This window comes from Rana temporaria, chromosome 5 (assembly GCF_905171775.1).
Source record: "Rana temporaria chromosome 5, aRanTem1.1, whole genome shotgun sequence".
NCBI lineage: Eukaryota > Metazoa > Chordata > Amphibia > Anura > Ranidae > Rana > Rana temporaria.
In genome coordinates, this window is record NC_053493.1 from 102133897 (window position 1) to 102147594 (window position 13698).

General features: G+C 41.1%; 1 protein-coding gene across 1 annotated transcript in view; it reads right to left on the bottom strand.

Moving 5' to 3' along the window:
* RFTN1 (raftlin, lipid raft linker 1) overlaps window positions 1-13698 on the bottom strand; it is a 475198-nt gene that overhangs the window by 267885 nt on the left and 193615 nt on the right. Inside the window, exon 3 of the mRNA XM_040352954.1 lies at window positions 8412-8598. Coding sequence (XP_040208888.1) covers window positions 8412-8598 — 187 coding nt within the window. The remainder of the gene's footprint in view (window positions 1-8411; window positions 8599-13698) is intronic.

Sequence of the window (13698 nt, forward strand, 5' to 3'; positions counted from 1 at the left end):
ACTCTGCAATCGCGGGTGGGCGCACAATGACTCTGCAATCGCGGAGGGCCGCACAATGACTCTGCAATCGCGGGTGGGCGCACAATGACTCTGCAATCGCGGAGGGCCGCACAATGACTCTGCAATCGCGGGGGGGCCGCACAATGACCCTGCAATCGCGGGGGGGCCGCACAATGACTCTGCAATCGCGGGGGGCTGCACAATGACTCTGCAATCTGGGGGGGCCGCACAATGACTCTGCAATCTGGGGGGGCACAATGACTCTGCAATCGGGGGGGCACAATGACTCTGCAATCGGGGGGGCACAATGACTCTGCAATCGGGGGCACAGTGAGGCTGCAATGTGGGGCACAGGTGAGGCTGTGCTGAAGGGAACTGATAAAGTTGTTGTTAATATTTATTTTTGTAACTTAATTCTGCATAAAACATTTAAGTGTCATTTCATGAGATAATTTATGAGGGTGTGATTAGCGGCAGAATTAGGGGCAGAGCAGGGTAGGGGTTGGGTGGGGCAACTGGTGGCGAGTAACCCTTGAGGCCTGGCTAGTGGCTCAAGACTTGAAATTTTGAGCCCTTGTATACTGTATAGCAGCAGTTAGATAACTAAAAAGAGTATTTTCCTTTTGGGATAAACATTTTACATAAATAAAATAATGCTGCATACATTTTTCTGTACCCTTCCCCAGATCTGTGCCTTGATACAATCCTGTCTCGGAGGTCTACAGACAATTCCTTGGACTTCATTGCTTGGTTTGTGCTCTGACATGCACTGTTAACCATATTATATAGACAGGTGTGTGCCTTTACAAATCATGTCCAATCAACTGAATTTACCACAGGTGGACTCCAATCAGGTTGTAGAAATATCTCAAGGATGATCAGTGGATCAGTGTACTTAAGCTCAATTTTGAGTGTCAAGGCTTTGAAAACGTATGTAACAAATTACTTTCACATTATCATTATGGGTTATTGTTTGTCGAATTTTGAGGAAAATAATGAATTGAATCCATTTTGGAATAAGTCTGTAACATAACAAACTGTGGAAAAGGCGAAGCGCTGTGAATACTTTACAGTATGAGGAAGGCTATATTGCGAAACTTTTTTAGCATCACTATGGGCCATAGGCCTTGTCCATGGGATTGGAGGAGAACCCAGTCACATAATTTGAACCCCCCCTTCCCCCTGCAATTCCTGTGGAAAGAGTTTAGCTTGTTTTATAGTCCCAAGTGCTTTTTTAGAAGCTGCAGTATTGATGCAGTATGACCATACGGCTGCTTTATAAATTGGCCCCCTAGTCAGTAAAAGTGCAAAATGCTAACAAAAAAAGTTGTTTTAAAGGAACACTAAAGGCAAAAAAAATTTTTAAAATAACAAACATGTTATACTTACCTTCACTGTGCAGCTCGTTTTGCACAGAGTGGCCCCGAATCCTGTCTTCTGGGGTCCCTCGGCGGCTGTCTCGGCTCCTGCTCGCAAAAGCTTTCCACCTTCATGCGAGCGAGCTCGCATGGTGGAAAGCTTTTGCGGGCGCGCTCCCATGATACAGCGGCGGGCATAGCCGCTGACTGTATCACTCGGCCCGCCCCCCAGATGTGATTGACAGCAGCGCCAGCCAATGGCTGCGCTGCTATCATCTGTCCAGCCTAGCCAATCAACGGCCAGGCTGGGAACCGAAGAGGATCACGAGGGTGCGCGCGGGACTTTCGAGGGGTGAGGTAAGTAAAACGGGGGTTCGGGGGGGGGGCGGTACCGTCAGATGTTTTTTCACCTAATGCATAGGATGCATTAAGGTGAAAAAACATTTATCTTTACAACCCCTTTAATCATTTTGGAATCATTTTGTCCATATAGTCATTATCATACAGTATATTTCATAAAAAAATATTCCAAGACAGTATGAAATGCAAAGCAATACAACCTATTCAGTGTGTTCTGAACTAGGAACAACATGCTGCTTCTTGTAATTAAGTTTACGCGTCATTTCCTGCTCAGCTGTTTGCAGTTATGGCTGTGAAGCAAATAAACTATTAACAGCTGGGTGTGACGCTTGCAGGGTCCTGCAGTTACTGTAATGTGGGCATGCTGGAATTCTACAATGCCTCATATGTAGGAAGGGCATGGTGCACTACATTTGATTTTCATTTGAAATTGGTTCCCCTCTGCACTCTGCCTGTACTCCCAGTCTGCAGCTAATAGTGTGCTACGCTTTCATGATTACAGCACAATAATGACTTGCAAATGCAAAACAAGTACATTTTTTCTGTTTACTTTGTTACTCCATTTATGGAAATCCATAATTAACACCTTCCTGTGTTTTCTTGATAATGTACCAAATGTTATGCTGTGCAATGACATTTAAATAACCTGCAGAATCGCACATGGAGGTGTGCATGGTAATGTGCAAATATGAGCATACACATAAATGTACAGCATCGTTGACTGGGTTGTCCATGTATGATGGAAAGGAAGTTTTTCTATAGATCTTATTCTAGCCTTATTTCATTAAAGTGTTTGTAAAGTCTGTTTTTTTTTTCCTATAAAAATAACAAACAAGTTATACTTACCTCCTCTGTGTAGTGGATTTGCACAGAGCAGCCTGGATCCTCCTCTTCTTGAGTCCCTCTTCTGCTCTCCTGGCCCCTCCCTCCTGTCAAGAGCCCCCCACAGCAAGCAGCTTGCTATGGGGGCACCCGAGCCGAGCTGCAGCTCCGTGTGTCCATTCAGATACGGAGCTCTGGTTCGGCCGTGCCCCCATTCTCTCTTGATTGGCTAATTGACTTTGACAGCAGTGGGAGCCAATGGCGCCGCTGCTGTGCCTCAGCCAATCAGTACGGTCAAGGCACTCATGGACATCGCTGGAGGAATACGGGGCCTCAGGTAAGTATAAGGGGGTACTGAGGTGGTTGCTGCACACAGAGGGCTTTTTATCTTAATGCATAGAATGCATTAAGATAAAAAACCTTTGGCCTTTACAACCCCGGTAATCAATTATACAACCAGGCAGGATGTCATGCCTATGCTAAAGATATAAAGGGCTAATAAAATATAAGGAACAAAAAACAGAATACAGTATATAAAATATTATATCTATCAAAATCATATACATAAACCAAATACAGTTCCAAAAACGAATTTTGTTCTGTAAAAAGAAATAGGGCTCCATTTAAAAAGAAGTAACAGGGCCTTACCACAGCCATACTGCTGTTTAACAACAACAACAACAACAACAACTTGTGCTTTACAATAGTGCACAGTGCTTTGCTGGTTTCAGGACTCCCTGACAGCCCAATAGTAACAAGGCCCCTAACTGTCCATCGTCTGAAGGGACTGCTCCAGTTCTGGAACCAAATCCCTTCATCCCTCTTTCCTCCTCTGTTATTCCTTTGTGGTCTAACATACTATTTAATAACCAAACATGTTATACTATGCCAAACATGTCATCCAACCTAAATTATTAATTACTGCATTTGTTATTTTAAAAAGCCAGTATAAAAAAGTGTTGGTGAAAAAAAAAGCACATGAATATTTAACCAGTCATTTTTTGTGTATTTATTCTTCATGGTCCATCATGTAAGTAGGCGTGTGGTAGGGGTATGTCCTTTACATATGTGTGTATATTAGGGATGGTCCAGATGTTCGATTCGAACACCGGGTGTTCGCTTGTTCATAGAACAAACATATGAGGTGCTCGCGGGAAGTTCGCCTGCCATGGACTGCCCCATAATGCACTGCAAGATCACAGTGCATTGACAGCTGCTGATTGGATTGATGCACCTGACCTGTATGCTTTGGCCAATAATGGCTCAGGGGCTAAGTTAATGCCCCACACTATATAAGGCTGCTGCTTACATGGTGGTGTATATATAATACAGTTCAGAGTATATAGGGACATCCGTGTAGTTTATATAATACAGTTCAGAGTATATAGTGCAGTCCATGTAGTATAAATAATTCAGTGGAGAGCATATAGTGTAGTCAGTGTAGTATATATAATACAGTGGAGAGTATATAGTGCAGTCAGTGTAGTATATATAATACAGTTCAGAGTATATAGTACCATCAGTATAGTATATATAATACATTGCAGAGTATATAGTGCAGTCATTGTAGGATATATAATACAGTGGAGAATATATAGTGCAGTCTGTGTAGTATATATAATATAGTGCAGGGTATATAGTGCAGTTCAGAGTATATAATAGAGTGTATTGAAGTGGTTAAGGGGAACCTATGACAAAATTAGGGGGAAAAATGGTGTGGGGTCCCCCCCAAAATCCATACCAGGCCCTTAGGGTCTGGCATAGATTTTAAGGGGAACTCCACACCAAAATGTAAACAAAAATTGGCGTGGGGTCCCCCAAAATTGATACCAGACCCTTATCCGAGCATGCAGCCTGCCAGGCCAGGAAGAGGAGGGGACAAGCAAGCGCCCCCCTCCTGAACCACACCAGGCCACTTGCCCTTAACATGGGGAGGGTGCTTTGATGTTTCATGTTGATGGGAACAAGGGTCTCTTACTGATAACCTTGGCTGGTGGTTGTCGGGGGCTGCGGGTGGAGGGCTTATCAGAATCTGGGCGCCACCTTTGTACAGTATATATACAGTGTGTATCCTTTGTGCTAATAGGTGTTCCTCTTTTTTATCTCAGGAATTTGGGAGTCATGAAGTTAGGCGGATAAGATACGTAGATGATGTGCCAGAGTCAGTGACCATGAATTCGGGTAGGTATGTGCAGATCAGTAAAGCAGCTTTGAAAGTCTGGAGACACTCCTGGCAGATCAGAAACAATCTTCGGACACCTGGAGGACCCTGCCTGAATAAGTGTCAGTTTACAATGTTTTTGGGCCCACAGGTACCCCATACCTCTAACAATCAGGCATAATAGTGCAAATGGAGAGGGTTTATACACTGGGCTGCATATTAGTTGCTCCCCTATTGAAGGGATTGCTGGCAAAAGTGTTATATGGTAATTTCCACATATCTTAACTTTTAAAACAATATTTCTGCTTTTGTACAGGCCTGGAAAGGTTCATAATATACATAACAGAAAGGGCAGGTATGGAATGCTTATTCAGGAAGCTATCACCAAAACACAAAAACTTATTTGGTGGCCCCTGGACAACAGACACAAACTGATAAGGGAGAATATCCAAGATATATATTTTTTTATAATTGGTGCGGAATACGGTTATTCTTGAGAGTCCTCTGCATTCCAACTTGTTTATACAGTAAGAGAAAGAGTTATGCACACATCTACCCATTAGACCCCTATAAACTGAAATCAGGTTGGTAGCTACCAGTTGCTGCACACTGAACATCATTATTGCCCCTGCACTTAAATATTGAATAGGCTTGCATGTCTTCTAATGAATACCTCTGCAATATTTGCCAAGGGCAGGCAAGAAACCTTCTGCTTTTGTCTTCTAAAGTAAAATGTCTGGGAGCACTATGCTGCGAATATTAATGAATACACATCATCTAACGCTACTGCTACATGAATGGAATACACAGCAATAAGGTTTATTTGAATATAATTAAGTTGTCACTGGAGAAGAAGGATAAGAGAAGCAAAACAGGAATCCATATCTTAAAGCAATACTGGTTAATGTTCATTACCATATCATTCATAATGGCAAGTGCAAATCTATTTATTAGCAATGAATATTAAACACGCAGTACCCTCACTAAAGGTGTTACTTCATTACTGGTCTAGGAAATTGTAGAAAGACGTTCTCTGTATTTAGTAAAACAGTACACTATCGTGTACAAATGACCCCGGTGATGACAGTTTTCTGTTGACAGCGTACATCTTCTTACAGCTGCTACAGAAAATTCCTAACACCTTTATATAAATGAACACAAGGGAAACATTGTGGAAGAGTAAGCCCTGATCTCAGCTTGTATCCATGTAAACATTAATCTTGAAATCGGTACCCAGGGAACTGTCATACCATTGATGTCGTATTAGTATACATTTAAAATTTAACAGCTGCTTTGCTCATGGCTGTGTTTAGACATCATACTTCCCTTGGCACACCTGATAATGATGCATTTTTGTACAAGACCAACCCCTTGCATCATGTCATTATTTTAGTAAAAATGAATGTTAGACCAGACCAATGAACAAGAAAAAGTTGAATTAATTATGTTTCTTGAACTGTAGAAAGTCATCTGACCTCTCTAAAGATCCCCTGCACTCTATACATTGAACTTGCAGAATTTAGGTTGAAGATGCAAAGTAAGACAAAAAAAATTAAAAATAAATGTTTTGTCTTGGGGGTCTGTTTTAAAAAAAAAAAATCACTGTACGAGTTGCTCAAGCTTTCTTACAATCATCATAATTAATTACTGGAACGTGTCTAATATGTTTTATTTTCTATGAACTGTCAGCCCCATCTGGTTGGCCATAATGCAGTATTCTCCTGAAATAATTCAATCAGGAAAATACGGCATAATGGCCAGCAGATGGTGCTGATGATAATAGAAAATAGACACATTACAGGGATTATTTGTAACGGCTGGGCAAATGCTTGAGGAATTCACACAAATATTTTATAAAGAGACCCATTGGTCTCTAGGTATTGGCCCCTTAGTGACATTATAGTCAATGCAGTCTGGGCATTACTTAATATTTCTTAATATGTTTGTAAATGTTTGTAAATGATCACCTTGTAAAACAAGCCTTTCAATTTAAAATAGAAATGAAAAGAAAAACATTTGTGCAGTTCATGGATTGTCAGTGCTCTCTAGATCAAAGCACTGAGCTCACCTGTACAACTAATAACACGAAGTGTTCCTGTCTACTTTAAAAGACCCTGTTGCCAGACACTTTATTTCAACTAATTCTTCCTATAAGAATATAAGCACATCTATGTGCATTTCACGTATTTTATGCCAGTTGTTTATCTGCGAACCTCCCTTGTGTAGACATCAAAAAGACCCTAGAGAGCGGCTGAGCACCTCCATCTTTGATGTGATGTCATCAGCCACTGACACTATGTATTATTTCCCTTCACTCCTCCCCAACAGTTACAAAAGGTTGTGTAGGGGGGAATGGAGGTTCTAGGTAATTAGACACTGCCAGAAGAGGAAAGGGTATATGCAAGGAGAAAAGGGGCTGTTGCGTTAGTGAATTAACTCTATTGACCCTGTTGGAAATACTTAGAAGAAATTTGTAATTTTCTGTGAAGACCATTATGGAGTTGGCCCTTATAGCCCTTTGGCTTTCAATGGGAGTGAACAAGGCCCACATTTGTTGTGGTGTATACACAAAACAATTATTTTTTCCATGGTACATTAAATGAGGCTTAACATTTGCATAAAAAAAAATGATTGCGCAATAGATGAGAATTTTTACATAAATAGTAGAGTTAAGCCCCGTACACATGGGTGTAATGTCGGGAGACATTCGGGAGAAATTAAAAGAAAAACATTTGTGCATAGATATAAAAAAAAACATTATAGCTACCTTTTCCCTTTTTTTAATAAGTGATTAGATTCCCTCTGTTCCCTCCATAATCAGCTGCATAAGAGCTGGGGGAAGAAAAAAAGCAGCCACTGATCTTCCCAGTAAAAGACTGTGCAGAGGGGTCGTGTCAGGACAAGTATGATTATTGGAGGAGAGCTTGCTAAGAACTGACCACAGTGTGTTCTCCTGCTGAGTGTAGTCAGTTTTTAATTGGCAAGCAGGGACTGACAGGAACACCAATTTCACACAAAGAAAGCAATAAAAAGAGAACAGGATACTCATACGAGTATATGGTACAGCAGGCACATATCAGGAATATGAAATGTTGGGGTAACAAACACTTTAACAAACAATTCAATGTGTTGAACTACCTGCAAACCTGTTTATTCTGATGTGAGCTCTCTACAGCCAGTTATAAGGTCTGCCCAGATGGTGCAATTATGAGGGCCACTTACTCTCTATTTCTTAATTTTCTATTCAACTAAAATACAATATTTTTTAAAAATGCAAAAAAAAAAAGGAAAAAGAAATGCAAACAAAATATCATAATAGGAGGAAAAATACTCCCCCTGCAATAGGTCAATACTACGTTAGTTAGTTACAGAAGGCCAGTTTGAGATTCAGCCCACCAATAAAATTCCAGTTTCTAGTAGAGTGAACCCTCCAGCCAAATAATATTTATTTTCTGTTTTTTACATTTTGGACAAAAGTTTTTTATTTCTGTCTGTGATGCTGCTACATTTTCAGTGCTCGTGGTGCCCATACAAAAATAGGCGGAGAGATGGTCATCAGGAAATGAAGGTAAAAACAATATCAAAACTTCTAACCTTTCCCACCTCTAAAATGTGTAAAAACTCTACAGGAACAGTACAGAAAGAAAGAAAAACAAACTAGCAGATAATGTAATCTCATGGCACATGTCTTGGCATGAATAGTTAACTACCTTTCTGTTTTCTTGATGAGGACTACTCGGAACATCTCCTCCAGGGGAGTCCTTTCACTGCCCTCGCTGAACTGAACAAATGGATGTATAGCTGTCACAGCGAAGCCCTGCTGGTACAGATCTTGTAGCTTGACGGGGAGGTCGCGTAGAGAGGAAACTCGAACTGCAGGTGAATTGGGGATTTGAGCTGGAAGTAGAAATAACACATATACAATGAATGAAACCAAGAAATATACTTAATTTATTATCACACAGATTGTAGCTACAGTATACTGCATGTAGATGTGTAGCTAGAGGTGTGTAAGTCAAATACATAACAGTCTTTAACCATCACCACGATGCCTGAAACTATTGAAAGGAGGGACTATTCTTGTTGCCTGAAGAAAAACTTAAAATAATCAATTTCACCCTTTCATATTTTACTAGAATACTAAAAGAGGAGCTTGTGTGCTGCAGGTAACAAGAAAATGATCTCCCACAGACACTTTCAGTTAGGAGGCTCATAGATATCAATAGCACTATGAATGTCCCAGTATTTCCAGATGTTCCAGGAGTTAAAGCGGGGGTTCACCCAAAAAAAAAACTTTTAACATGACATTCAGCCGAGTTATCAAAATGACAATCGGCTGTTTTTTTTTAATTTCTTTGCCGTACATACCGTATTTTCACCGCCGCATACAGCGTGTCACGAGTTGCCGAAAGAAGCCGAACGTCGGTGCGCAGGCGCCGTATAGAGCCGACTCGCAGTCCAGCTTCTTTCGGCAACTCGTGACGCGCTGTATGCGCCGGTTGGAAGGATGTCAATCAATTAGGAATGCCCAGTCCCGCAGATTACAGACCCGGACGTGGCGGTGAAAATACGGTATGTACGGCAAAGAAATGATAAAAAACAACCGATTGTCATTCTGACAACTCGGCTGAATGTCATGTTAAAACATTTTTTTTGGGTGAACCCCCACTTTAAAGAAAAGTCACTAATGGGAAGGTGAGAAAGTAACAGGTGGGTTCAGAGGCCCCATCATAGTACATTGTCTGTCACATTGGCTTGGACACGGTTGACTTCCCTCTAATTATCAACCAATATGCAGTGTGTGGGCCAGATTCATAAAGCACTTACACCGTTTTTTTGGTAGATGCACGGCGTAAGTGCAGATTTGCGCCGGCGGATCGCTGCGCCTTACCCAGAGAACCAGATTACGCCTCCAAATAGACTTCATCGCCTCGGTGTAACCTTTCCACGCCGGCGCGGCGTTGGTGCAGATTTACGCTGGTCCGATCTGGCGTGGCCATGGTTTTTTTGTTTTAAATATGCAAATTAGGTTTTTGGGCCGATTCATCAACTTAAGCTTGTCCGGCGCAGGCTACTCCCGGTGAGCGGAGCTGAAATTTCCGGTGCAAAGTTACCTCTCATAAAAGCAGGGGTAACTTTGCACCAAACTTGCAGAGGTCAGCTGGAGAGCAGCTAAAGCAGCAGCATTACAAACGAACTGAGCAACAACACTTGCTGGACAACACATAGAGGCGGTCCCCATGTTGGGAGAGACCCTCAATAATTACAGCCCTCTCCTCTGGGCTGAAATTGGTCATCCGCCCACCTGAGGATTCCGCATCAGCCATAACTGCCCCACCACAATGCAAACGACCTAGCTTAGAAAAAAAAAAGCTTCAGTACATTTGCACCTGCAGGGCGGAAGTCTGGGCTGATTCATGGACTGGGCTTTGGTAGTGGGTCGGCGTAGCTCAGGGATCACGCCGGGGCGCAGTTCTGAGCATGTGCAGATTGGGGCATTTACCCCTGGATGTCACTGAGCATGTGCGGTCTAAGATGCGCCCCGGCGTGACCCCTGCGCCACGGCCGGCACTTCATTAGCATAGGGTGACTCCCAGTTGGCCTTACCCCGCCTTACGCCGTCTAAAATCCGCCCCGCTGGGGCATCGTAGACAAAAAAAGTTTCTTGAATCACCTAACTGCCTCTCCGCGCTGGACCGGTGTAGTCTAAAAATGATGCACCACGCCGGTGCAAATCTGCACCATTGTATATGAATCTGCCCCAGTATGTTTTTTACTTGGTCAACAGTTGAACGGGAGGCCACCACTGCCCTCAAGTTCCAGCTGCAGTAACAACCGCTGCTTTACTTGCTGCCATTTCCCTAGGTGTTTATAAGCATTTCTATAATATGTCCAATGTTCTTCACTTTTTTCTTGTAGAGATTCTGTATTTGTTTTCTCTAAAGCTTCTCGTTCCATTTCAATATCAACAGCATATCGTATTTCTTCCTTCCTTTTCAGAACCCATAGACAGTAGATGACAGTCCCTGAATTTTCAGATAAATCAGGTGATGGTTTCATATCTAAAGGGAAGCATGCAACAGTCCCCCAAAAAACATTCTGTAAGGATAAACAGGTTAGAAAACCATGCCAGATTGCTATTGTTTCCAACAGATAAGCTACTTGTTGGGACAGTCTGTGTGCAACTCCCCGTCCTGCTTTAATTATCTATACATGAATGCTCATGCAACTAAGGCATTATTTTCTAGAGTTGAGAATGCCCCCAAATATATTGTTTACTTATGATTGCATGTCTGATTGTTCATTTATGTCTATGTCATACTTTATTTTTATTTTGTTTCCTTGGAATCTGGTAAGTGCATTGCAATATTATACAAAACAGGAAAGTGCAATATTTATATTTTTTTTACAGATGACCAGCTGAATGACCAATGATTGCCAAGAATCAGTTCATGGAATGTCAGTGCTCTCTAGATCAAAGCACTGAGCTCACCTGTACAACTAATAACACAAAGTGTTCCTGTCTACTTTAAAAGACCCTGTTGCCAGACACTTTATTTCAACGAATTCTTCCTATAAGATTATAAGCACATCTATGTGCATTTCACGTATTTTATGCCAGTTGTTTATCTACAAACCTCCCTTGTGTAGACATCAAAAAGACCCTAGAGAGGGGCTGAGCACCTCCATCTTTGATGTGATGTCATCAGCCACTGACACTCTGTATTGATTCCCTTCACTCCTCCCCAACAGTTACAAAAGGTTATGTAGGGGGGAATGGAGGTGCTAGGTAATTAGACCCTGCCAGAAGAGGAAAGGGTATATGCAAGGAGAAAAGGGGCGGTTGCGTTAGTGAATTAACTCTATTGACCCTGTTGGAAATACTTAGAAGAAATTTGTAATTTTCTGTGAAGACCATTATGGAGTTGGCCCTTATAGCCCTTTGGCTTTCAATGGGAGTGAACAAGGCCCACATTTGTTGTGGTGTATACACAAAACAATTTTTTTTTCCATGGGACTTTAAATGAGGCTTAACATTTGCATAAAAAAAAAAATGATTGCGCAATAGATGAGAATTTTTACATACATAGTAGAGTTAAGCCCCGTACACATGGGTATAATGTCGGGAGACATTCAGCCTGTGTGTATGTCGGCCTGTCGGCTTCTGTCATACATGCATGCTAAAAAGCCAGCATCCCACCAACTCGGCAGAGAGCGCTGATTAGAGTAGTCCGGCATATAATCTACATCATATAATAATTCATATATGTATATGTTCCACACTTCCAAATTTAAAAAAAAACTAACACTGAATTCATCCTATAACTCAACGCATTTTGTGAATATAGCTTCACTAGCTTCAGTAGATGCCCAGTGTAAAATCTGTAAATCAAAAAACTATTTCACAAAATATGTTCAAGTACTCCCTAAAAAAAAGGGGGAAGTGCAATATCTATGCAATGTACTGAATAAGGGTCCTTTCAAATGGCCATTCAGTTCAGATCAGACTGTCAGTTTTTCAGTCAGTTCTGAATGGAGCTCAATGTAAGACTATGGGTAGTCAGATGTAAACTGATGTGCATCCATTTACATCGAATCACCTCCAAGTCTGTCTAAGTCCTTTTCCATCTTTTGGGTCCTAAACATGACAGCTCTGAGATAGCCAAATGTAAACTGATGCGCATCTGTTTATAGCCGCATACCCATGGGTCACTTAAGGTCTGGGCACAAAAAACTGAACAGACACATTTAGCTCCAATTCAGCCAGAGATCTGTTAACAGGTCCCCTGTTGACTGGAATAGACATGGCCTGTGTGAAAGGGGCCTAGTACCTACAATCTGCTAACAGGTGCATGTTTCTTTTTTAAACTAAAGTTATCCTTTAAATATGAACATAATCAAAAAAATCATTCTTCAAAAATTAAAATAGAATATATTATAATACTGTATATATATATATATATATATATATATATATATATATATATATATATATATATATATATATATATATATATATATATATATATATATATATATATATATATATATATAGCAAATACTGTATATTGCTATTTGGTGTACCAAAATGGATGTGAACATTTTTGATCAGGAAACAATGTATTTCTGAGTAATATACATTTAAATTGCTCAGAATCAAAACAAGCAGGTGTTTCCAAATCCTTATTTAAAAGTTGGGCACAATGATTCCCATTGGTTCTTTATAAGGAAATGGTCTCTGCTTCTAACTTCCACTTATAGACAATGCCATGGAGCCCACTGAGGATTTTGTTATCCATCAACAAACATTTCCTAAAGAAATATATTCTCTTCTGAATTCCCATTGCTTTCTTCTGTGATTCCAACCATGAGTACGGGGTCATGTCCCATTTGAACAACAGCTTTGTTTTCCAGGAAAAATGTTTATTGCTTTATTTAACAATGTGCATGAGATAATCCTTGTTCTATAGTTGCTCACTCACACAGTCTCTTACCCCAAAAAAACAACTTATTTAGATATCCTTCTAGAATTTGTTAGGCTCAGTTATTAAGAATAAAATATAGAAAACTGCAAATAAAAGAATAGGGACAGCAGAGACGTTAGTGATAGTTTACCTTCAGTGGGCAACAAGTAGTCTTCTTTTCCTATAACATCTTTTTCTGCTGGCCAGATTTGCTAATTTTTGCTAATTGTTATGTGCTCCTTCCTGGATTAAATACAAAAGGCCGCTTTGGCACCCAGGGCCAGATTCACGTAGAACTGCGGCGGCGTAACGTATCGTAGATACGTTACACCGCCGCAAGTTTTCATCGCAAGTGCCTGATTCACAAAGCACTTGCAATGAAAACCTATGCTGGCGGCCTCCGGCGTAAGCCCGCATAATTTAAAGGGGCGTGTGCCATTTAAATTAGGCACGCTCCCGTGCCGGACCTACTGCGCATGCTCCGTTTAGAAATTCCCGCCGTGCTTTGCGCGAACTGACATCATTTTTTTGA